Raw genomic sequence first — 25,313 nt, 5'->3', positions numbered from 1 at the left:
CACGCCGTGCCCACGGGTCATTTCTCTACGTCTGCATCTCTGTTCCTGCCCTGCATGTAGGTTCATCGGTACCATTTTTCTAGATTCCATATATATGTATTAATACACGATCTTTGTCTTTTTTACTTACTTCACTACGTGTAACAGGCTCAAGGTTCATCCACCTCACTAGAACTGACTCAAATGTAATACTCCATTCTATATATGTATGTACCACAGCTTCTTTATCTATTCGCCTGTTGATGGACATCTAGGTTGCTTCCATGTCCTAGCTGTTGTAAATAGTGCTGCTCTGATCGTGGGGTTACATGTGTCATTTTCAATTATGATTTCCCAGGGTATACGCCCAGTAGTGGGATTGCTGGGTCACATGTTAGTTTAATCCTAGTTTTTTGTCTGTTTGTTTTTTTAAGCAGTCTTCATACTGTTCTCCATAGAAGCTGTATCAGTTTACCTTCCCACCAACAGTGCAGGAGGGTTCCCTTTCCCCCACCTCCTCGCCTGCATTAAATGTTTGTAGTATTTTTGACGATGACCGTTCTGACTGGTATGAGGTGATACCTCACCGTAGTTTTGATTTGCATTTCTCTTAATAATGAGTGATGTTGAGCATCTTTTCATGTGTTTGTGGCCATCTGTATATATTTCTTTGGAGAAGTGTCTGTTTAGATCTTCTGCCCATGTTTTGATTGGGTTCGTTTTTCTGATACTGAGCTGCATGAGCTGCTTGTATGTTTTGTAGAGCAATCATCAGTTGCTTCGTTTGCAATTATTTTCTCCTGTTCTGAAGGTTTTCTTTTCCTCTTGCTGTGCAAAAGCTTTTATGTTTAACTAGGTCCCATTGGTTTATTTTTGTCTTTATTTCCATTACTCTAGGAGGTGGGTCAAAGAGGACTTGTTGCGATTTATGTCAGAGTGTTCTGCCTATGTTTTCCTCTAAGAGTTTTATAGACTCTGGCTTCATGTTTGCTTTTGATTGTAAAAATGCTTGTATCATAGCTTGTAATTTAAATTAAAATGTATTTCAGTGGCTAGGAATTGTTATTAGATTTGAATTTGCCTGAAGAGTTGGTTGGATGAAGTAAAAAACATTCTAAAGTAGATGATGTTGTTAAAATATTTCAAATATATGAAACTTTCTTGGGATATATGGACTTAACAACATCAGTATTGATGTTTTCTTCCCATTAGGTACCTGCATTGTTGCATACTGGAGATACGGTTCGTGGCTTGGGGCCATCAGTTGTCCGATCTGTAGACAAACGGTAATGTTGGTGTCCAGAAAACATCATTTATACAAGTCCATTTTATAAATTGGGCTTCCCTGTGGCTCAGCTGGTAAAGAATCGCCTGCAATGCAGGAGACCCCAGTTCAATTCCTGGGTTGAGAAGATCTGCTGAAGAAAGCATCAGCTACTCACTGCAGTATTCTTGGGCTTCCCTGGTATCTCAGCTGGTAAAGAATCTGCCTTCAGTGTGGGAGACCTGGGCTTGAGTCCCAGGTTGGGAAGATCCCTTGGAGAAGGGAAAGGCTACCCACTCCAGTATTATGATCTGGAGAATTCTATGGACTGTATAGTCCATGGGGTCATAAAGAGTCGGACACGATTATATAGTTTCTGTATCTGACTCTTGAATTATTCTTATATTTTTAACAGGACTTCATTTATCCAAAGCTTCTGTGATGTTTCTCCATTATTTTTGTTAAATGTCTGTAAGATGCCCCAAAGAAGGGAATTCCCTTTGATATCCCTTTAGTTGTTGTGAGACAAAAAACTGGTAAATGAGTCCCCCACCCCACACTCCAAATCCTAAGAAGTCTTTGCTGTAACTCCAGCAAAGGAATAACTGAACTAGCAATCAGGCTTAAGCAAATATTCCCCACATAGACCTCTTTTGAAAAAAAAACTAGTTTTTGGTTGTACTTTATTTTTCATCTCCCCTTCCATGGTGAGGATCCAGATAGCTCTAAATGATGAACAATACTTTTTTGAAAAAGTCTCTTTTGGCAACAACAACCACATTGCATTATCAGAACAGATTAGACCATCCTAGTTGATACAGAAGCTACATCAGGAGGAAGGCTTTTATAAACACATATTTAAGGCGGAAATGTTAGGACACGTGAGATGCACCAAATGGTCTCCATTCCTTTGACACACCGGAGATACAAAATACTGAAAACTCTGAGAAACTGAAGTTCTTTCTTTTACAATTAATAAATATAGCAAAGTGGGGTGTTCTATCAGTCGTACATGGTTTTTCAAATTTTCCTTTATTTAATTTTTCATTTAACATACATGCCTGAAAATGAGTCCTGAACGTGTGGGAGGTCTTCCAGGGCAAATGGAAGTCCTGACCAGGACAAAGAGCTTCCAAGTCGAGCAGCCAGACTTGAGCGCCTCAATTTGCTCCCTCTGGCAGCCCCACTGAGACAGGAAAGCCGTCAACCCAGACAGACCACAGAACAGAACCAGAGAAGGAGCAACAGGTTTCCAAAAATTCTTTGCCAACTCTAACAGACATACAGAAAAGCACACAAAATAAAGTACAGCTCACTGACTTACCACAAAGCCACACCTGAGTAACCAACATAGGTCCGTCTAGCCAAGGCTATGGTTTTTCCAGTATTCATGTATGGATGTGAGAGTTGGACCATAAAGAAAGCTGAGCACCAAAGAATTGATGGTTTTGAACTGTAGTGTTGGAGAAGACTCTTGAGAGTCCCTTGGACTGCAAGGAGATCCAGCCAGTCCATCCTAAAGGAAATTAGTCCTGAATATTCATTGGAAGGATTGATGCTGAAACTGGAACTCCAGTACTTTGGCCACCTGGTGTGGGGAACTGACTCATTGGAAAAGACCCTGATGCTGGGAAAGAATGAAGGCAGGAGAAGGGGATGAGATGGTTGGATGGCATCACCAACTTGATGGACATGAGTTTGGGTAAACTCCGGGAGTTGGTGATGGACAGGGAGGCCTGGCATGCTGCAATCCATGGGGTCACAAAGAGTCGGACACAACCGAGCGACTGAACTGAACAGAGTAACCACCGCCTTGATGAAGAACTGGAGACTGGCTGCAGCCCCAGAAGCCTCTGCAGTACCTCGTCCAAGTCTCTGCCCCACCCTCGCCACCTTTCTCTCCTAGAGGTGACCACCATGTGACTGTCAGGACTGCTGTTCTAACTACCCTAATAGTCCTAATCTGGACCAGCCTAATTGATCTATTGTAACAGTCCAATTTCCTTGATTTTCTTTATAGTTTCATTGCCTCAGCATGCTCGTCTAGATTACTGTTTGATTTTGCCTGATTTTTGGATGTTGTATATATAAAACCATGTAGAATGTATTGTGAAACACAAACAGAAGCATACACACACGTGTGTGCCTCTGAGCCGCCGTTCTGGCTTACCACTCCCCACCATCACCTCGTTCTTTTTTGTTCAGAGAGACAGAGGTTCAAGGCCTTCTCTCCTTTCTTCTTGCCTCTTCATCTCCAGATTCTGCCTCTGTCGCCCTTTTTGCCATGTGATTAGGAGAAAAGTGATTTTTTTGGTCCCACCTCTCCGGCTGATTTCACAAGGCGGTCGATGCGGAAGCTTCCCTGCTGGCGCACCTCTCATCTCTGCCAGCAACACGGAGGCCAGGCCAAAGGTCTACATGGAAGACTAGTTCCGGCACCTGTTCTCTTCCTGCCACCCCCCGTGGCTTTTCATAAGGCATATGTATATTCGCATCCTTTGGACCACACCTGCGTCGACTAGAGGCTAGAAGCTGGAGATACAGTTCTTGTAATACAGTAGCTTGTAGGTTCCCCAACTGCAGAGGAAGCGGCCCCTTCATCACCTGCCTGACCACCTGCTTCACTGGGGATCGCGCACACGCTGCTGCCATGACCGCAACAGGCTCACGCGCTTCCCCTGGGTGTGCACACTTGACACACCAGCGGTCCAGCCCTGTTCCTAGGGCAAGCCCGCGTGTCAGGCGTTCTACACACCCCAGACAGAGGAGGTCCTTGCCCTCTGGCACCATTGTAACGGCTCCCCCAGTGCTTTATGACCGTTGCGTTCAAGCCTGCCTCGCCTTCTGTCCAGGGGACTGTGAGCACCGGGGTCAAGGCCGCAGTTTCACTTTTTGTGTGTATCTAGCATTTAGCACACTGCCTCGCCCAGAGTAAGTGTTAGCTGCTCAGAGTCCGACTCTTTGCAACCCCGTGGACTATAGTCCACCTAGCTCCTCTGTCCAGGGGATTTCCCAGGCAAGAATACTGGAGTGGGTTGCCATTCCCTTCTCCAGGGGATCTTCCTGACCCAGGGATCGAACGCAGGTCTCCTTCATCACGGCGGATTCTTCACTGTCTGAGCCACCAGGGAAGCCCGGCCCAGAGCAGGTGCTCAGTTAATGTTCAGTGAAGAATTCAGTGTATTAACAAGCGCCTGCAGCTGCTGTTCCTGTCGCCTGCTGCTCTCTCTTAGTGGCTCCTGTGTATTGCTGCTTGGGAAGCATCTGCGCAGTCAAGTCCTGGTTCTGTAGCTGAGCTGAGGAAGGGTCAAAAACACAGTGAGATGATTGAAACCCAGATCTGTCCTGACCACTTCCCATTTCTCTGGGAGCTCTTACATTTTAAGTGTACTTGTTTTTGAGGTTCCATCATCTTCAGATTACCCAAATGTAGCCCCAGGACGTTTGTGATCCTCCTCACCTCTCCACAGAGGAAACAGGGTTAAATGTATACTTTATACGAGAGTGTCAAGTATTACACTTTTGATCATAGTAGAGATGGATGCAGAAACTTCATGTCTGTATTGTGGTTGGTGGCATTCAAAGAGAATTCAGATGCCGCTGAGGATAAGGAGTCATGATTTTAATTGAAGATGAAATCCCTAATTTTTCTCTTTCAAAATAATTAGTATATATATTTTTATGTCACTTTGCTCCCGAGTATTTTCTCATCGTTCTTGTATCTTCAAATATCCGTTAGCCCAAAGAGAGAACCACTGACTTGCTCCCTGGTGTGGATTGAAAAGCCTTTGAACCATTGTTCATTTTATTTTACAGGAGTGCAAACAACATTTTGAATTGGATTTTATTGTAAGGAAACAATAACTTACTTTCCTCGCCTGTGTGGCCTTTGTTAAAAGAAATGAGCGAAATCTGAATTCAGAAGCTTATCTCATTTTACTGAATGCTAACACAAGACGAAAAAAATTAATGCTTCAGAAAGGTGTGCAAACTTTTTTTTTTTTTCTGTAATATTCAGGTGACTTTACTGCTACCAGTATTTGGTGAAAATGACCAGTCTCAGGATGTTGTCTCATTGCATCAGGATATCAGTGATTATAACCGGAGATTCTCAGGGCAGCCCAGATCTGTAAGTAATGTTGCAGTGGGTGCAGAGTTAGAGTGCAGGGATACTTGTCTTTTGTGAAGTGAGATTTACCAGTAAATACTCTCTAGCTGTGAAAAGTCTGGATGTGTTGGGTAAATTCTTCACCTTCATCATTGTTGTTACAGCAACTGGTTTAGAGTTCTCCCAAGGACTAGTTTTCTTATCTTTTAAAAATGGCATTATAAAACTTTGGAAAAAAAAAAATGGCATTATAAAACTTGTTAAGAAAGTGACACCGGCCAAAAAAAAAGGCAATAGAAAACATTGGAGGGAAAGGTAAAATTATCAGACTCTTACGTGATTCTAATAGGGGTTGTTTATGGGAAACTTATAACTGAGAACTTCTGGAGGGAGTTTTACAGTCATGTTTCCTCTGTTTATTTACCCTGTTTGAATTGTTTCCTTAAGTAATCCTAAGTTTTGAGGGTTTCGTATGTCAGGTATTTAAAAGCATTCAATTTTTAAAAGAAATTGTGTTAATTCTACAGCTGTCCCTCCTCCCCCCAAAAGGCACCTGATAGATTAAAAACTCACACTTTACTGACTCATCCCAGTGTTCTCCAAATGCAACAGAGGATTCTAGAAGTGCATGTGTGACTGAATATGTACTTCAAAACCCAGAACACACTCAGTACAAACCCATACGGGAAGCTCTAGGCCCCGACGTCCACCTGCTCAGTGAGCATCCCAGCGGGATGTTCCTGGCGTTTCAGCCACGAGACGTAACGTGAAGGGCACTGCCCAGAACGCATGTCCCTCTGCTTGTCTCCTGGCTGACTTCTCATCCTTCGGGTTGTCCGTAAACAGACATTCCTCGGAGAGGCTGTCCCTCATCAACCAGGGTGGTCTCTGTCCTCGCCCTCCGACCTTGTTCATTACCATTCTCTCAGGACATGGTTCACAAGGGTGAGGGCCGTGTTTATTTAGTCACTACTGTAGTCTCAGTGCCTGGGACACGGTCAGCCTTACTGTCTGTAGAACTTCAGTCAGTTCAGTTCAGTTCAGTCGCTCAGTCATGTCTGACTCTTTGCAACCCCATGGACTGCAGCATGGCCTCCCTGTCCATCACCAGCTCCCGGAGTTCACTCAAACTCATGTCCATCGAGTCGGTGATGCCATCCAGCCATCTCATCCTCTGTCATCCCCTTCTCCTCCTGCCCCCAATCCCTCCCAGCATCAGGGTCTTTTCCAACGAGTCACCTCTTCGCATGAGGTGGCCAGAGTATTGGAGTTTCAGCTTCAGCATCAGTCCTTCCAATGAACACCCAGGGCTGATCTCCTTTAGAATGGACTGGTTGGATCTCCTTGCAGTCCAAGGGACTCTCAAGAGTCTTCTCCAACACCACAGTTCAAAAGCATCAATTCTTTGGCACTCAGCTTTCTTTATGGTCCAACTCTCAAATCCATACATGACCACTGGAAAAACCATAGCTTTGACTAGACGGACCTTGTTGGCAAAGTAATGTCTCTGCTTTTTAATATGCTGTCTAACTCGGAGAAGGCAATGGCACCCCACTCCAGTACTCTTGCCTGGAAGATCCCATGCACGGAGGAGCCTGGTAGGCTGCAGTCCATGGGGTCGCTGAGGGTCAGACACAACTGAGCGCCTTCACTTTAACTTTTCACTTTCCTGCATTGGAGAAGGAAATGGCACCCACTCCAGTGTTCTTGCCTGGAGAATCCCAGGGATGGAGAAGCCTGGTAGGCTACAGTCCATGGGGTTGCACAGTTGGACACGACTGAAGCGACTTAGCTTAGCAGCACGTAACTTAGCGTTATCCTTAAGATAGAAATGACACTACACCTCTGTATTAAACACCTGTGTAGACTTGTGCTCCCATGTACGTACTGTTCCTCATTTGTGACGGCAGGTACATTTAAAGGCATACACAGTTTGCCTGTTGTGGATGGTGATGGGCCAGTCTTTTAGACATCTAAGCTGCAAGAAAAGCTTGACCAGGTCACGACTATCCTCCTTGGGTATTTAAAAGGGAGCCTCTTCTGCTGTTTTTTATCCAGCAGTTTTCTTACATATCCTCCAGAGGCATCTTAGGACGATTCTTTGAAAATCAGTGTTTCAAATTCAGGAACTACCACTGAGGTTAAAGAAATTCATTTAAAGATATTCATCGATATTTTAAAGTGTGAAGCAAACCATTGCTCAATTATTTTCTGTGTGTCAGATGTATACTTAATGAGTAAGAAAGCTTGGTGTGTGATGAAATTACAATTTAGTAAAGACATTTAGCTCTTAGTTTGGTATTCTACCTCAGAGTTGGAGTCATACTGTGATTAATACACAAATATTTCTTGATGGCCCATTTCATATTTTCTTATCTAATTACTACAGGTTTTGTGTAAATGATACAGTATGAGAACTGAACAAAATAGCTCTGATAAAGGACAGAGAAGTATTCAAAGGATGTATCAGCTGGTCATTAGAATATTTGAAGTAATTTACCATAGACCTTGTGAAAGCTGTATACCTGTTTTGCTTTAAATATTAGCTTCTTCCATAGAGAACAGAAAATTGACATAGGAAGTGGTTCTAAAAAACACCATTCCTGTGTTTTGTGATCAGTTTTCCAAAAGGAGTTATAAGATTTTATCTAGTGGGGTTTTTAAAACTGTTCTCTCATCACTAGCTCACTTCTTCCCATTTTCATCTCCATTTCCCTCTCAACCTAGATGGCACTTGTTAGACAAATAAAATACATACTTAGTGTTGGATTTATGATATTTATGCAGATGGTTAGCAGTAGGTGAACTGTGGGCAGTGGAATGACCACAGGAGGTGACGTACTTCCCCTGGCCAGTTTCTCTTGCATCTCCCAGCCCCTCAGAAATGGGACCTCAAGGGAGTGACTGAAGAGCGCCTCATCACTACACAGGACCTTGCGGGTCGCGCAGTCAGCCAGCAGCTGCACAGAGCAAGCGACAAGTCTGCAGTCAGATAGTCAGCTGACTTGCACGAGGCCATACAAATAGGCATGGGTACTTTTCTTTTTGAAACAACTTTATTTGCATGTGATTTACATGCCATAAAGCATACCTGTTTCAAGTATATAATTCAGTGGTTTTCAGTATATTTACAGAGCAAATATAATCTAATTATTAGTCTGTATATATTCAGAAAAATAATCATTTCCAGATAAGGGTAAGGCCTGGCATTCCAAAAATCATTGTGGCAATTAGTAATTCACTTAAACTCAAGTTCAACAGAATAAACATCCTAAGAAGGAAATCAGTTTCATTGATACTCTTAGATGGTCAGAGCCATCCAAGTTGATGTGTCTGTATATTTATATAATGTATATATATACTTATATGTTTTATATATATTGTCTGGCAATTTATAAAGGTCTTTTATAACAATATCTTTTCTAGTTCTTAATATTCCTTGTGGCATATACTCAGATGCTGACTTATCTCGAGTAGGTTAAACAACTTTCCTCAAGGTCACCTGGCTAATAAGGGATTGAGTTTGAGTTCAAACCCAGATCTGTCCAACCTTAAAGTTGAGACTTGAGCTCAAGCCTCAGCTTAATGCTACACACAGGTTCTTCGTTAGTTTATTTTACTAACTCAAAGTAGAGATGACTTGAATTTTATTTTATTAATACTGTATCCTGTATTTTAAGTTTGTTGATAACTTTAATTGCTTTTCAGTTATCTGTAATAAGACCTATTTTATAAAAACCTAGTAATCAAAGAACTATTTTTTAAATAAAATGAGTAAGAAAATACGGTATTCCGTCATTATGTGAAACTCCTTCATTTATGTTGATAACTGTCTGCACATTTTAAGAAAATTGTATTATTTTGAAGTCTGACACCTTGCATACCAAATCATAATATTTGTTCTTCTTCTACCAGATTATGGAAAGAATTATGGACCTCCCCACTTTACTGAGGCATGCATTCAGAGAGATGTTTTCAGTCGGGGGCCTTTTCTGGATGTTCCGTATCAGGATAATACTTTGTTTGATGGGAGCGTTTTTCTATCTTATATCACCTCTAGATTTTGTACCCGAAGCCTTGTTTGGAATTCTCGGCTTTCTCGATGATTTCTTTGTCATCTTTTTGTTGCTCATCTACATCTCTATTATGTATCGAGAAGTAATAACACAGAGACTAAACAGATGAAAAAACATGAGTTTACTAAAATGTCTGAGCTGATGTATAACATCAGACAAAAGGACCATGGCAGTATGAAGCATCTGAATATTATCTGATGAGCTTAAAACCACTTTATGACAAACATTTGATTATCATTTGGCAAATACCTAGCAATATATGACTGGAATTTTTACATGTTGCAGATTCTAATATTAAGGTTAGAATTAGAATGATTTACAACTGTATCTTGAGTCTGTGTTGTCTATAAACTCTGTGGAAAAATATGGAATTACATTAAATGGGATGCTTATTTTTCTTGTATCTTCTCCGCGCCCCCCCCCCCAAATTACTCAGATTAATTGAATATTTAGTGGGATATTGTCAGATGTAAAGTTTATCAGATTCATCCTTCTCAGTGAGTACCTACATGATAATATACTGCTATGAGCCTCACCAAAATATTTTTGTTACAATAAAATATTGTACGATATTGGGGAAAAGTCAGTGTTTCTTTGAGTACTAGCTAACTTTTGTGCATTTGAAGCAGTTCTGCTTTTCCACTCCAATATAATTCTTTGTTATCAGCTAAAAGTGAAAGAAGAAACTTGAACTTTGTTAATTTGATTTCATTATCTTGGTTTACAGAACACTTAATCAATAGAGGAATTAACAAACTGGAAGACATTTGTCTCCAGTCAGCACACTTGATATTCTGTTACGGCATTTCCTTAAGAGTTTGGTCCTTTTATAGGAGTAGCATTTAAAAGTTTCAATAACTTCTAAAGGGAATTTTGTTCTTCAGGAACCTGGGTGATACAGCAGACACATGGCAGCTCAGTGCCTCCCTCGGGAAGGTGGTTCTCATGACTGTGAGCACCAAAGACCTTAGGAGGGGACTCTTTCCTGCTTTGTGTTAGTTGCTCGGTCGTGTCCAAGTTTTTGTGACCCCATGGACTGTAGCCCAACAGGCTCCTCTGTCCATGGGATTCTCCAGGCAAGAATACTGGAGTGGGTAGCCATTCCCTTCTCCAGAGGATCTTCCCAACCTAAAGATACAACCTGGGTCTCTTGAATTGCAGGTGATTGTTTACTGTCTGAGCCACTAGGGATGCTTATAGAAGGGTACTAGGAGCACGATTTAAATCTGACTAGAGAAATTAACAGTGGGCTGTAGCAACAGGTTGACAGATTTGGTTATTTTTCTGTCAGAAAACTGTTGTAATACTGTTCCTAGATGGCAGGATGTAGCCCAGATTCATCAGGCCTTGTGCAGAAGGCAGTGAGTTACGGGAGTTATCTCGGTGTTTGGATGGCCACAGCATAAGTCGCTAAGCTCCCCTCTGCAGTTTTCTGTTTGCGAAGAATCAAAACCACAAGTATTATGGCATCTGAAGTCCCTCGGCGGGCACCGCTCATGAATGTCCTGGGCTACAGGACATCCCCGGGCTTGGGCAGCGTCAGCTGTCCCCCTGCAGTCCCCACTGGTCTTCCTGTCCACCCACACGTCAGGGGGCCTCACCGTGGACAGACGGGGAGAAACGTAGATCAGTCCCAGTCTTCAGGTGAGCCAGGTGCTGTCAACTGATGAGATGCTGAATGGTGGTATGTCCACAACAGCGTCTTGTCATTTGGGCCTAAGACCAAGCTGCTGCTTATCAGAGAGGAAAACAAAATTCTTGAGTACAGCACATTGTATTTAAAGCAATTTCCTGCACACTTTTCACTTTACCCTCAAGACAGTTATGTGAAGGAGGCAGGGCATTACCTTCCTCTTCACAGATGAAACTCCTGATGTAGATGAAAGGGTTTTTTTCTGTCTGAAGCCAGGCGCAAGTAAGTGACTGCACTGGTATCAGATGCCTGGGATTCCTACATGGGGAGAAACTGGGATCCTTTGGAAGACGTTTGGAACATACGTAGGAATAGGAAAGGTCTAGAAAGATGACACATCACAGCTACAAGAATCCTGATTCTACAGTTGCCAGTCTACTTCTCACAGGGTAGCACATTTCATAGAGAAACATTTCAGCTGCACTGACTTGGAAAGCAGTGAGTAGGAGTTTGTTACACCACCATTTACTAGTCTCGAAACGCATTTCCTAACAACTATACATTTGGTGTGGGGCTACAGCCGTGTCATTTTTTAAAGGATTTCATTTTCTGTGCATGTGTTCTGCTTCAAGTGCCATGCTTACCACGCTTTTATTGTAATATCTGGAATTCCTTCTACAGCTTTCCTGGTAGAGGTGTATTGTACCAACTTTTGTAACATTCAACACTGTGTGAAGTCTTCCTAAAGTGAAAAGGGGACATGCCGGCATCTCCGAATTCTAGACCTGTTTCTTATGTCACCTTTATTGATCACTGATGATAAATGTAAAGGGATCTGAGTATATAAAGCAGGTAGAGTCAATCAGTATTTTAAACATCATAGTAGTACTTCTGTGATTCAGAGTTAGAGCTTATAAATCAAAGCAACAATTTGGATTTTTATAAACAATAATACTGTAACTTTCACAAAAACAGATGGTCCAACCCCACAAGCAGATGATAACTTGGGCAGCTCTGTGGGGCGCGAGACGGAGGAGACAGTTGTCTAACTGCCCACCAGACCAGTGGTTCCAGCGACCAGCGTTCTCAGCACCTGAAAGCAAGCAGCACAGGACAGGGCTGTGGTGGTCCCTGTGCTGGGCAGATACCTACCTCACAGAGGTGTTTCAGAGGACTGACAGTTTGGTTCAAACTTTGTGATTTAAGAGTTTGTCAAGCAGTTATTCTTTTGAATAAAAGCAACATATGTAAAATTTAACAGTGGCTGTTACTGTCTGGTTTCTTTGATGCTGTTTGCTTTAATTTCAGAACTCCTGAAATAGCATTCAATATAATGGTTGCAATGACTTTTTCACCAATTTTGCTTTGATATTTAAAAATTTTTAAACATAGAAATGTTTTTGAGGAATATTATTTAATCTGGGCAATCTATATTAATTCTAGACAGTTAAGGGTGAAATTGGAATTAGAGTGAAGACTTGTAACTTGATTCCCACCCCATGAGTGTGTATCTTACTGAAATTGTATGGTTGATAAATGAGTGAGGCATAGGAAAGGGCACTCAAGGTGTTCAGGCCCTAAGACCTCAGAGTCTCCCCAGAGCAGGCGGGTGGGCTTTAGGGGCTGCTGACAGGAGGTGATCCTGTCGCAGAGGTACAGACAGTTGTTGGGCTTCTGTTGTAGCATCAGAACCAGAGCACCATCACGGTGTCTGTGCCTGTTCTGAGCGTGGAGTTCTTGACTGCAAGCACATCTGAGATGCCGTCAGTCACCATCTCCTCCATCCACTGCCGCCCGTCTCATCCCAGTCCAGACGGGGCACCGGGGCAGTACACCACCGTCACACGACACTGAGCCTGTCTGAACGCTGTCCTTTTCCTTCCAGACTCTCACCTCCTGAGGGGAAGGTAGTATGTGACACTGAAGAGGGCTAAACACTAAAGATGTTTTAGTTATAGCTAACAGTTTAGATTTTAATTTCAAAACAAAATTTAAAAATTACTTTAAAATATCTAATAATTCAGATCAAAACATTCACTCTGCTAATCAGTCTTAGAGAAAACCTACAATTTGTATCTACATGAAAATCTTGTTTCACAAATCCTAGAATGTCAGAGCTATAAGGGACCTTAGACACTGATGAATTTTTGTGTTTTCTCTGTGAAAATCAGATAGAAACTATGGATAGCTCCCCAGCTACACAGAGGTATAGTTTTGGTTCATTTTCAGGGGATTCAAAGAGCTGACCATTCATGGATTCCAAATTAAGAATTCTTTAGTCCTACAACCTCACCCTACAGATGAAAAGAATGAGGCCCAGAGGGAATGAATATGGGGGTATTTTAATATAAAAACTATAGAAAAAGTAGCCTAGCTGGATAGAAACTAAAACCTCAACTATTAGAGATCAGTAATAGCTTTAGCCTTCTCCAACAGTAAAACAAGTGGCTATTATTTTTCTTCAGTGTACCCTTCTAGAAAAACTGAGACAAAACTTACCCTTTTCAGCTTAAGGGGTAAATTTTCTTTGTTCCTTAAAAAAATGTTCTGTTAGTAAATGAATTAGCCTCTTAAGACTTTGAAGAACATCAATTAACAGTATCCTTCAGTTTATCGCTATTCTCTTAGATGGTCATATAAAGCTATGCATGTATTCACCTTTGATATTTATTGAAGGGGTCAAATGAGATCATATGACCATACAAACAGCTTTCTCTTAAAAAAAGGGGTGGGGGGCAGTTTTGCCTATCTTGTGTGGCCCTTGTTTGCTTAATAAGCTATTTTACTGAAGTCAAACAAACACCAAACGTAAGTCATCAGGGTCAGATGATGCCTCATTACTTGAACACACCGTTCAACCATCACTTCAGTCAACAGAGGCATCACCACCATCCTGTAATTCCCTTCGTGTGCCTGATTTCTTCAACATTATGTTCGTAAGAACTGTCCATGTGGTGGGGCTGCTTTATTTTGCTTGCCATATAGTTCTCCATTTATGACTGCCACAACTTATTCAACCATTAATGGACATTTGGGTGGCTTCCATTAACATTTTTATGTTTTTTGGTGTATTTTATTTTTTAATTTAAACTTATTAAGAAATAAGAAAAAAGTCAAATAAATAACCCAACTCCACACCTCCATTAACATTTTTAAAAAGCAGACAATCATCTTTGAAAGTATGATGAAGTCTTTGAAAGACTTCCTTGAAGTCATCCCTTGACAAGTAAGGAACAGTTAATCCTGGCCTTAGGACATGTTAAGAAATGGACAAAGTAATAAAAGCTGATGATGGGTTAGAGTTAGTGAAAATTATTTTTCTATTAAGCAAATAAATTGGTTTGCAGACCACACAGTGAAAATTTAGTTTGGGGGGATTGTTTTTACAAAGAAACACACAACACTCGGTTCAATTCAATAATATATATTTTAAAATTACATGCAATTCACTTTACCAGTAAATTTACCATTTTGAAGTAAGGAAACATTGGGATAATATTCAACAAATAATAAGAGTGTTTATTCATTTCCAAATTATGGATAGCTGGAAGACAGAAGAGGGAAGAACAGAATTTGGGAGGGAAATTCAATTAAGTGAAATGACCAGATCACAAACCTCAAAAGCGCCAGCTGGACTGGCTGAGATCTTTCACACTTCTTTAGTAGCCTGCATTTCAGACCCTGAGAACTGCTTATTCTTTCAGTTCTTATACTCCTCACTCCTACAACTCCAATGACCCAGCTTCCAAAACCACTCGCAACCCTCCAAGTCCTCTCTTCTGCTGGGACACGGCTGTTGGCTGCTTTTTTTTTTTTTTTTAGGCCATCGGCATCTCAGTAAAAGGCACTGCCATCCATCTTACGTGCCCAAGCCAGAAGCTCGTGTGTGTGTGCGTGCACAGCCGTGTCTGACTGCCACCCCATGGACTGAAATCTACCAGGCTCCTGTGCCTATGAATTTTCTAGGCAGGAACACTGGGGTGCATTGCCATTTTCTACTCCACCTTGATTCTTCTCTTCCTCCTTTCCAACTAGCAGCAGGCCCTGGTGTTTCTACCTCTTACAGACATCCCCTGCCACCAGCTTAGACCATTCTCTTCCTTGCCTCTTAATTGGTCTGCTCACTTTCTGTTACCCTTTTCTGATATACAGTCACAATGACCTTTTAAATATGTTTATCACATCTCCCTGAGGCCTAAAATGACTCTGTGGCTTCCCACTGCGCTACCATCCAGACCAACAACTTACAAGCCTTCCCCTCACTTCATGCCCTTCTCCCCTGGCTCACTGGGCTCTACCCACAGCCTCCATTCGGTTCCCAGAAGAGAGAGAACTCTACTGCCTGATCTCCTTAGTTAGCACCCATTCCCTGTACCGGAAATGCTCTCCCCACCATCCTTCCTTACTAGACTTTTTCCCATTCTTTGGTTAAATGTTCCCTTCTCAGACATTAGGCAGTGACCCTCTCCTCTACCCTTAGCCTTACAGCATTCTAATGTATTCAGATTCAGGCATCTTGGCACAATGTGATTTTATTTACATTTTTTTGGTCTGTCTTCCCCTTACTAGAACAGCTGCTCTATGAAGATGTGCCAGCCTTGCTCGCCGATTAAAAAAAAGAGAGAGAGAGAGCCATGACAACAGTTCGCCATCCACACCGACGAAAGGAGCAAGCCAAGGAGGAAAAACGTCCTTCAAACGGATTTTCCCAACACAGCACCTGGGGACCGTTAGAATTATTACATCAGCCAAGACCTTAGTCTCGGCCTCCCGGGAAGACTGAGCCTGGCGTGTGTGCGGGTGTCCGCTTTTACTGTTGCGATCTCTTCCCCGAGCTCCTCAGAGCTCCGAATACCTAAAGAGGCAGGTACCGGGATGGAGAGGAGCCCAGCACGTTACAAATCACTCCAACTGTGGCTCCCCTTTTAAAGAGAGGAACCCAATTACCCGACCCCACCTCAGCTTTGCACCTGTCCTGCTTCTGGTTGGGCCAGCGGACCCAACAGAATCACCTAATTCTTCCACCTCGGCCGCACGGGAAGCATCGAAGGGGGCGGGACTGGTCCTGCGCTCCCGCCCCTCTTCTCCCAGCTAGTTCCTTCTTCCTTCCGGAAGCTCGGGGGCCCCGCCCACTTCCGCAATGCCGGGCCTCAGCCAATGGCCTGCGTCCCAGGGAACGTTACCTCTGACCTCAGGGCTAATCAGAAACAGTAGGACGAACTCCTCGCGAGAGGTGAGGTTGAAGCTGCCTCCGCCATCTTGGAGATGGGAGACGGGCGATGGCTGTGGTCTTTCCGCTAATGCAAACAACAAAACGGGCACATTAGTGACTCCCGAGTGAGGCCCTCATCAGTCAGGTTGTTGGCCAAAGCTACAGAAGAAGCGAGGGTGTCAAAGCAGAGCGCGGCGACACTGGTAACAGCCTCAACTGCCTGCTGGGGCGGCAGAAGTGAGGTAATTGAGGACCGGAAGGATGGTACAGTCCTGTTCCGCCTACGGCTGCAAGAACCGATACGACAAGGATAAACCCGTTTCTTTTCACAAGTAAGGACCCCGCGTAGCTCGCGGGGCTGAGCCCTAGTGGGGATGCGGGGGGCGCGCGGCCGCGCTCGGGGGGCGGAGCCAGGGGTGTTTCCGCGCGAGACCTGTGAGAGGGGCGGGGCCGGGCGCGGGCCTGCGCGAGACCCAGTGCTAAGGCCGCGCTCGGGGAGCGGAGCCAGGCTCGTTTCCGCGCGAGACCAGTAAGAAGGGCGGGGCTGGGCGGGGGCGTGCGCAAGACCCGGTACGAAAGGCGCGCTCGGGGGGCGGAGCCAGGCGCGTTTCCACGCGACACCTGTGAGAGGGGCGGGGCCGGGCGCGGGCCTGCACGAGACCCAGGGCGCAGGCCGCGCTCGGGGGCGGAGCCAGGCGCGTTTCCGCGCGAGACCTGTGAGAGGGGCGGGGCCGGACAGTGGGCGTGTCCCCAAGAGCCGCATCGGGCCCGGGTTGCGCGTCCTCGGCGCGCGCCCCCGCGGCGGCCCGCCCTCACTCAGGCTGGCGCGCTTCTCAGGGTGGCGGGTTCGAAGCTCGCGGGCGCTGTATGGTGCCCCCGCTGGTTGTGAGGGTGCCACACCCGGGCGGTGAAGAGGATAGGTGGTAATAACTCTTAGAAGGGAAGTTGAAGCAGAAGCAGAGTCCTGCCTTTCCCACCCTGCTGGTCAGGCATCGGTGAAGTGAGGACTCACCTTGCGGTGTCAGGGAGCATGTCTTGGACTCAGCTTCTGGGACCCCACTGTTAAGGACGGCTGAACTCCGGAGAAAGCCTTAGGGACTGCCAAGATGCGCAGTGTAGCCCGGGCAGTGACAGTGCGTCTTGCGTGGTGAGGGGGGTCCTCAGGGTCAGGGTTAGCGCGCCCCCGCCCTCGGGGCTGCTTCTCCCGGACGCTGCTGCGGCCAGAGTCCTAGAAGAAAAAAGCCTCTCTGAAAAGGGCCGCACAACCGAATGATAATGATGATCTGATGTCCGCACGATGCCATTTTCAATCGGCCAAATTCAATATTTACAAGTTCTGTTACATTTAAAGTGTCTTGCAAAAATTTCCTACTGTAAATGGATGATAGCTAACGGAGAATCGGTGGTAGATTATACAGATTGTTTGTAGGTGGTTGTTAAGTTGCTAAGTAGTGTCCCACTCTTTGCGACCCCGTGGACCGTAGCGCGCCAGGCTTCCCTGTTCTTCACTGCCTTCCGGAGTTTTCTCAAACTGATGTCCTTCGAGTGGGTGATGCCAGTCAACCATCTTATCCGCTGTCGCCCCTTTCTCCTGTTGCCCGCAATCTTTCCCAGTATCAAGATCTTTTCCACTGAGTCAGCTCTTCACATCATGTGACCAAAGTATTGGAGCTTCAGCTTCAGCATCGTCCAATGAATATTGAGGGTTGATTTCCTTTACGATTGACCGGTTTGATCTCCTCCTAGTCCAAGGGACTCTCAAGAGTCTTCTCCAACACCACAGTTCAAAAGCATCAATTCTTCAGCGCTCATCCTTCTTTATGGTCCAACTCTCACATCCACACATGACTGTTAGAAAAACCATAGATTTGACTAGATGGACCTTTGTCGGCAAAGGGATGTCTCTGCTTTTTTATATATTGTCTAGGTTTTGTCATTGCTTTTCTTCCAGGGAGCAAGCGTCTATTGTTTTGCATCTTTTAATTTCATGGCTGCAGTCACCATCTACAGTGATTTTGGAGCCCAGGAAAATAAAATCTGCCATGATTTCCGTTTTTTTTTTTTTTTTTTTTATCTATTTGCCATGAAATGATGGGACCAGATGCCATGATCTCAGTTTTTGAATGCTGTTTTAAATCAGCTTTTTCACTCTCCTCTTTCACCTTCCTCAAGAGGCTGTTTAGTTTCTCTTCACTTTCTGCCATTAGGGTGGTATTACCTGCATTATCTGAGGTTGATATTGCTCCCGGCAGTCTTGATCGCAGCTTGTGATTCATCCGGCCTGACATTTTGCATGATGTATTCTGTGTATAAGTCAAATAAGCAGGGTGACAATGTAAGTCCTTTTCCAGTTTTGAACCAGTCAGCTGTTCCATGTCCAGCTCTAACTGTTGCTTCTTGACCTGCATACAGGTTTCTCTGGCGGCAGGAAAGTCTGGTGGTCTGGTATTCCCATCTCTTTGAAAATTTTCCACAGTTTGTTGTGATCCACACATCCACACATTTATAGGTAAATAATTACTAAAGCAAAATCTTAAATTTTGGGGGAGTGAGGACCTTCCATGTTTAATAGGCAATGTGGGTGCATTTTTATACGTTTGCTATGAAAACAAAAATCAGAGTGTGTAGGGTATAGAGAGGTCTCGAGAATGTTGATGTTTTTTCCCCTTCCAAGAAACAGATAGAACACTTAACACTTCCTAATGTTGCCTCTTGATTTATTAGAATTTCTGAAAGCTAATGGGTGGACCTCCAGCACTTCCAAAGTGAAGGAATAGGTCTGGAGATGGTGACGCGATCACAGACTTTCAGCTCCCCCCTCCCCATTTCTAATGATGTGGCTGAAGGAATCCAGACATAAGGAAAACCCTTCATTGGCACTGATTAGGGATGACATTCACACGTTTCAGAATACTGAGTTTCTGCTCGGGGTTAAATAATTGATTTGACCGAAAGAAGGGCTAATCTGCATCTCATCCCTTATCTAAAAGAACAGTTTTGGGAAGGATCTTGACCTCAGAAATAAGCGGCATTGTAATCCTCGGTCAGGAGGCCCTGGATGTTGAGTTTCCCAGTGGTTGCTGCTGTGTCTACTTCTAGAGGCACTTCCAGCAAGAACATTCTAGGAGTCTTTCTTTCTCAGCTTCTACATGGTAGTGGGAACAGATGTTCTGGGCAAAGAGAAGGGACTACCCTGAAGGTAGATTAGGGCTCCACGACCACAGCAGAGTCAGGCTCGAACCTATTTTACTTGGAAGAGAAGCTGTGGGACAGAGTCAAAACACACTTTTTTGGCTTTTTTTCAATACCCCCAACTCACTGAATCTTTTACCTGAAAAAATAAAATCAAAATAAGTTTAAAAGCTTCGTATCTCTCTTTATCTGGGCCTAATGGATGTATTTCAGTCGATTAAGAGGTAAATTAAAATGAATACTTTTTTCCCTTATCATTATGATTTGACTATAATTTGATTCATATTTGTCAAGATGATGCTCAAGAAAACAAAAAGCGTCTTTGTCTCAGTACATAATTATAAATGTGCAGTTTTGTTTTACAGTACACAGAGGACCACTGGTAAAAAAAAGAATAATAATACAAATTCACTCTATACCGTGTATTTTACCCAAAATTTTAGTGTCTTCAATATAAAAAATTAAGCATTAAAAACAGATAGCTGGATGGTGGAGCTATATGGTTTACCCTTGTATATTAGACGTGTCTGTTTGTGAAGGTTATTTACTGCAAAGGAGGGAAAAACATCACATGGGCCCTTGAACCTACCCTCCTATCATCTGCTCTGCCAGCTGCGTGCGTCTGTCCACGTGGCTGCCTTTTAATAAGTATGTTTTTGCATAATGTAAATCCTAATGAGCCTGACCTATTTAGATTATATACATCAATATATCTGACATTCTTATAACTGCTTTGTGATCAATAAGATTCCTATAAGAAATGCTGCTTTAAAAAAAAGAATACCATGCTAGGAGGGGTGACTTATTTTTCACACTAGTGATGCTCACTTTAGTTACAGGATTTTAAAACAAGTCTGTTTTTTAAAAGTTTACTTTATCTAGGTATAGTTGATATGCAGCGTTTCGTTGGTTTCTGCCGTACACCAAAGTGATTCAGTTATACATAGGTCTGCATTTTTTTTCCATGTTCTTTTCCATTTGGGTTTATCTCAGGATTTTGACTACGATTTGCTGTGCTACACGGTAGGACCCTGTTGTTTATCCCTTCTCTATATGTAACCCCAAACTCTCAGTCCCGCTCTTCCCCACTCCCCTCCCCCTTGGCAACCACAATCCTGTTCTCTGTGTCCAAACAAGTACGTCTGTAACAACTAGGGTGATAAGGGTACACCTGAAAAACTGTCAAAACAGGATTAGTGGGAGCAGGTGCGTTAATCAAACTCCGTGGCGTGTGAGCACCGATGGTTGTAAGTTAATTCTTTTCTAAGCAGGAACGCCTGGGTGTGCCTTTTTGTTTCTGAGTAAGGCTAGAAAACGGAATCGTTTCATCTTCTTAGGTTTCCTCTTACTCGACCCAGTCTTTGTAAGAAATGGGAGGCAGCTGTCAGAAGGAAAAACTTTAAGCCCACCAAGTACAGCAGCATCTGCTCGGAGCACTTCACCCCGGACTGCTTTAAGCGGGAGTGCAACAACAAGCTGCTGAAAGAGGACGCCGTCCCCACGATATTCCTGTGCACCGAGCCGCACGACAAGGTGAGGGGCGGGCGAAGTACTGGGCGGGCCTCTGTCCCCACGATATTCCTGTGCACCGAGCCGCACGACAAGGTGAGGGGCGGGCGAAGTACTGGGCGGGCCTCTGTCCCCACGATATTCCTGTGCACCGAGCCGCACGACAAGGTGAGGGGCGGGCGAAGTACTGGGCGGGCCTCTTTCCGTAAAGTTAATGTGTTCCGCAGAAAACCTGGAAAAGCCACAGCAGTGTTAAGAATATAAATGTTACCTGGGTGGGGAGGGGAGAAAAAAAAAAGAATAGAACTGTTACCTGGAACCAATCCCTTGTAAATGACCCCTGTTCACAGCAAAATACTTTACAAAATACAGAGTGTTTAGTAAAGTTAAATATTCTCACACTCAGCCTGGCTTTTAACTTACTTTAGGATCAGTCTGTATTCCTGCTTGTGTGTTTGTGCAGCCCACCGGGCTCCTCTGTCCATGGGATTCTGCAGCTGAGTACTGGAGTGGGTTGCCATTTCTTTCTCCAGGGGATCTTCCTGACCCAGGGATCGAACCCCTGTCTCTTATGTCTCCTGCCTAGGCAAGCAGGTTCTTTACCACTAGCGCCACCTGGAAAGCCCCATGTTCCTGCTTATATGTTGATAAGTTTTGATTTTTCTTTATCGATAGTTAACTTTCAGAGTATTTTCCCCCTCAGTTTTCAGTGCTAGTATTTAATTAGATCCGATTAATCGTTTTGTCTTTTTTTGCGTCCCATTTCTACTTCAGGTAAAAAAGGAAAATTAAAACTATTCTTTTCATTTTAGACTGTTTCTATGCCAAGGAGGCAGAGCTAAGTCTAATATTCTTACATTGCACAGGTGCGGAATTTAGTCTGTTCTTTTAATCTGTTACTTTTAATAATGAAGCTCAAACACGCTCTGCGTCTTTGTTCCAGAAGGAAGATCTCCTGGAGCCACAGGAACAGCCCCCGCCGCCTCCTTTAACGCCCCCCATTTCCCAGGTCGATGCTGCGATCGGGCTGCTCATGCCTCCTCTCCAGACCCCCGACAACCTCTCCGTGTTCTGCGACCACAACTACACCGTGGAGGACACCATGCACCAGCGCAAGAGGATCCACCAGCTGGAGCAGCAAGTGGAGAAGCTCCGGAAGAAGCTCAAGACCGCGCAGCAGCGGTGCCGCCGGCAGGAGCGGCAGCTGGAGAAGCTGAAGGAGGTGGTGCACTTCCAGAAGGAGAAGGACGGCGCCTCCGAGAGGGGCTACGTGATTCTCCCCAATGACTACTTCGAGATAGTCGAAGTCCCAGCGTGAAAACGTGAGATTGGTATTGGTTTTTCATGGGGCAATACCACCTACCCTCTTCTACCCTAGAGAGGAGTTTCATTTGAAAAGAGATTACACTTGATAACTTGTACAAAAGCAATTCAGAATATTTTTTTAAAAGAATAAATTAGATATATACTGTAAAACTGTAAATTTTTTGTTTGTAATTTCAGGGTTTTTACATTTTAGCAAAATATTTTAAAAGTGATAAACTAACCTCAGAGCTTCAGTGTAAGTTTGTTTCGAGATTGGGGATTTTTGTTTTTTAATTCAAGTATTTATAGACATGATATGAAAATAAAAAGTAAAGAGAACGAGAACAGTGCAGTAAGGATGATTTAAGTTTCAAGTTAAAATTTAGTGCAGTTTATTGAAAGAACTTAGTCACATTTTAAATCAGAAGCATAGGACATGATGTCTCAGAGTATATATATTTACACATTCTTATTTGTAAAGTCGACAGATTCATTTATCTTAATCCCTTATCAGAGTTAACTTGGTGAGTTGTGTCATTCCATACTTAATCATAATGGTTAAATGATGTTAGAGAAGGAATTTTTTTAGAGAGTGGGGCCCTTCCTTTCTCACCCCCACCCAGCATTATAGAATTAGAAGGGTGTCTCCAGTGGAAGACACACTCTCCAGTAAGCAGACTGCGCATCGTTACCAGTGAGATGAGCAGCGGCCACTGGGGCTGACCCCGGGCTCGCCTTTTCTCTTGCTGCTCTGAGGTCAGGGGCGTCCGGTCCCCACTGTGGGTGTGTGTGCACCCAGGTCTCTGCCAGCTGTGTCGTGTGGGTAGAGTGTGACTCGTTGCATCAGGTGGGAATCTTGCTCTTGACGAATTGATTGTCAAGACATCACACAAAAGAAAATTTCTTCACTTTTACCACAAGCGAGAAGTCACATCCTATTTACCTAAATGAGTCATTTGTATTCAGAGGCATCCTAATAGATAATGCTTATTTTACTCAAAATTGAGACTCAAATGCTGCGGTTTCTGTTCATACTGTGAGTTGTGCTCTAACTTTGTGAGAAATTTTACATAGGTTTGAAATGAAAACAGTTCTGAGTAAACAAGCACTGCCATAGGAATTACCTGCTTAAATTTAGAATAACTGCTCCAACTATAATTATTTTGTATTTCAAAGTGCTGCACAGGCCTTTGAAGGCAGCATTAAAGATTGGCGGTCGTCAGTCCAGGGGTGTCTTTTGTAGACCTGATTCTCGGTGTAGTTCACTGCCGTCTTGCCAGTGCTTTGATTCAAAAGTAGAAAATCATGACTACTTGAAATTTTATCATCTGATAACACTTAGAACTAACTCTGAGGAATCAGAGGACTTTTTCTAGTTATTCATGGGTCTCATCACTGTTTTTGGAAGCTACAAAATCTCTTAAGTAGTTTGTTTTTACATTTCATCTCTCTAGCAATTCCTGGAGGATATGTGGGTAAATATTTTACACAATATATATGTGAAAACTAAATTGTCATGGACATAAAAGAAATCTGTGTGTGTGTGTGTGTGTGTGTGTGTGTGTGTGTGTGTCCCCATGTCATCAGAACCAGGAATCCAACATTAATTGTATAAGTGACCGTCATAATCAGTTAGCATCTTAGCATTATGAATTAACCTGAAGCTACTTTTTTTCGTGGGACAGACATCCCTAATTGGAGAGAACTGAGCAACAGCATGTGTGCCAACTATTTGCATTTAGATCACTTACTATGTTTAACACAGAATTTGAAGTACAGGTGCTGATTTCTGAATTTGAAATGTAACGTTTGTTGAAATGTTTTAAAAATTCATTTTGTCTGTTGTAGTGTTTATGACATTGCCAAGAGAAAGAGAACATTCAGGCTAAAATAGGTCCTGTTCAGTCACAGTGAAACGTGGTCAGAAACAACAGGGCAAGGTCTCCGTCTGGAACAAATGGGGAGAAGACCCCTGTGAGTTTCATCATAGTATGAAAGATGACGTTTATTTTAAGCACAGATAGTAACATCCTGAAGTTTCCATCTATGAATGATATAGTCTGGCAATAATAGAAGAAATAACTTTTTCCCGATTAGAACTGCTAGGAAAACTGTAGAATTTTAGAATTAGAAGGGAGCTAGAAATGACTGAACACTTGCGTCACCTCCAAACCCTGCAGAATCCCCTTGTGAAATATCCCTGACAACTGGACATCTGTTCTCTGTATACCGTGGATGTGTAAGCAGTGCTGTTTAGATTCTCTGAAATGAGTTTCTGGAATAGAGTAGCATTTGTTGCCACTTTTAAAAATACTTGTTTATAACACAACTATAAACTTCACTTTGAACTGCTGCGTAGTTTGAACTATCAAATTCCAAATTAAAGAAGTTTTAAAATTTTGTAAAATAAATGTTTATTGTGTGCCTGCTACATGTGCTAAAAATATTTCTGTCATTGCAGTTAAGAAACAGTGGTGTCTAAAGTTAACTAGCAAAACTTTTTACTTGGAAACCTAAATACATGAGATTTTCTCTTTTAACTATAATTTGTGTAATCCCTTTCTTAGAAGGTATAGCCATAATGGTGAAGGCAGATGAAAGTTCCACTTGACATGGATTTTGTTGTTGTTTTTGTTTTAAAGATTGAAGTCCTATTTTCTGATCATCTTTAGTTATTTAAAAAATTGTGTACACACACACACCCCAAACCTATGACTTTTATAAAGTCAGTCGTGACCCTTAATATATAAAAGTCCACTTGATCTATAGAAGGAAAACTTGCAGTTGTGTTCCACACTCTTAAAAGGCCAACCATGAATAGCATTTAAAGGAGAAAGAACAGTTTTGCCTGTTTGGTTATTACTCTTCTGGTATTGGGGACCATGTGAATCTGATACCACTGAATGAAGAGTATTGCTCTTGATATGGTAACCAATGTTTCTGGACATTATTTTTTCTATGATTGTGTATTAAAATATCAATACAGTCCTTGATGTGAAAGAAAAAAATATCAAAGCAAACAGTGATTTGCACAC

At 43.1% G+C, this 25,313-nt stretch overlaps 2 protein-coding genes and 1 long non-coding RNA gene across 9 annotated transcripts in view; 2 read left to right on the top strand and 1 right to left on the bottom strand.

The window, feature by feature from the left end:
- RNF170 (ring finger protein 170) overlaps positions 1-12,318 on the top strand; it is a 33,524-nt gene extending 21,206 nt beyond the window's left edge. For 3 of the 5 annotated variants that reach the window (XM_024986311.2, XM_024986314.2, XM_024986310.2), the window contains 3 exons: positions 1,192-1,265; positions 5,262-5,372; positions 9,267-12,318. In XM_024986311.2, the coding sequence (XP_024842079.1) occupies positions 1,192-1,265; positions 5,262-5,372; positions 9,267-9,536 (455 nt within the window). In that variant the 3' untranslated portion in view covers positions 9,537-12,318. The remainder of the gene's footprint in view (positions 1-1,191; positions 1,266-5,261; positions 5,373-9,266) is intronic. The other 2 variants (XM_024986313.2, NM_001206274.1) reach the window with 2 other exon arrangements.
- On the bottom strand, positions 9,834-16,330 carry LOC132344070 (uncharacterized). Its single transcript, XR_009493175.1, has 2 exons — positions 16,244-16,330; positions 9,834-15,780 (listed from the first exon to the last, which is right to left on the bottom strand). It is a non-coding gene; the product is annotated as an uncharacterized lncRNA (long non-coding RNA).
- THAP1 (THAP domain containing 1) lies at positions 16,296-24,824 on the top strand. Of its 3 annotated transcripts, none has more exon segments than NM_001034648.1 (3): positions 16,296-16,604; positions 20,802-20,997; positions 21,917-22,444. In NM_001034648.1, coding segments are annotated over 3 exon segments (642 nt in total). In that variant the 5' UTR covers positions 16,296-16,533; the 3' UTR covers positions 22,292-22,444.
- Positions 24,825-25,313: the final 489 nt, after the last annotated feature.

This window comes from Bos taurus, chromosome 27, assembly GCF_002263795.3.
Source record: "Bos taurus isolate L1 Dominette 01449 registration number 42190680 breed Hereford chromosome 27, ARS-UCD2.0, whole genome shotgun sequence".
Classification (NCBI taxonomy): Eukaryota; Metazoa; Chordata; class Mammalia; order Artiodactyla; family Bovidae; genus Bos; species Bos taurus.
Note: the sequence above shows the minus strand (reverse complement) of the source record. Positions and strands in the feature narration are given on the sequence as shown.

Coding starts and splice junctions, on each gene's coding strand:
- THAP1 (XM_015460881.2), top strand. CDS start 16,647: ATGCGGGGGGCGCGCGGCCGCGCTCGGGGGGCGGAGCCAGGGGTGTTT. Junction 16,802..20,801: donor CTCGTTTCCGCGCGAGACCA/GTAAGAAGGGCG, acceptor TCATCTTCTTAG/GTTTCCTCTTACTCGACCCA. Junction 20,998..21,916: donor GCACCGAGCCGCACGACAAG/GTGAGGGGCGGG, acceptor TCTTTGTTCCAG/AAGGAAGATCTCCTGGAGCC.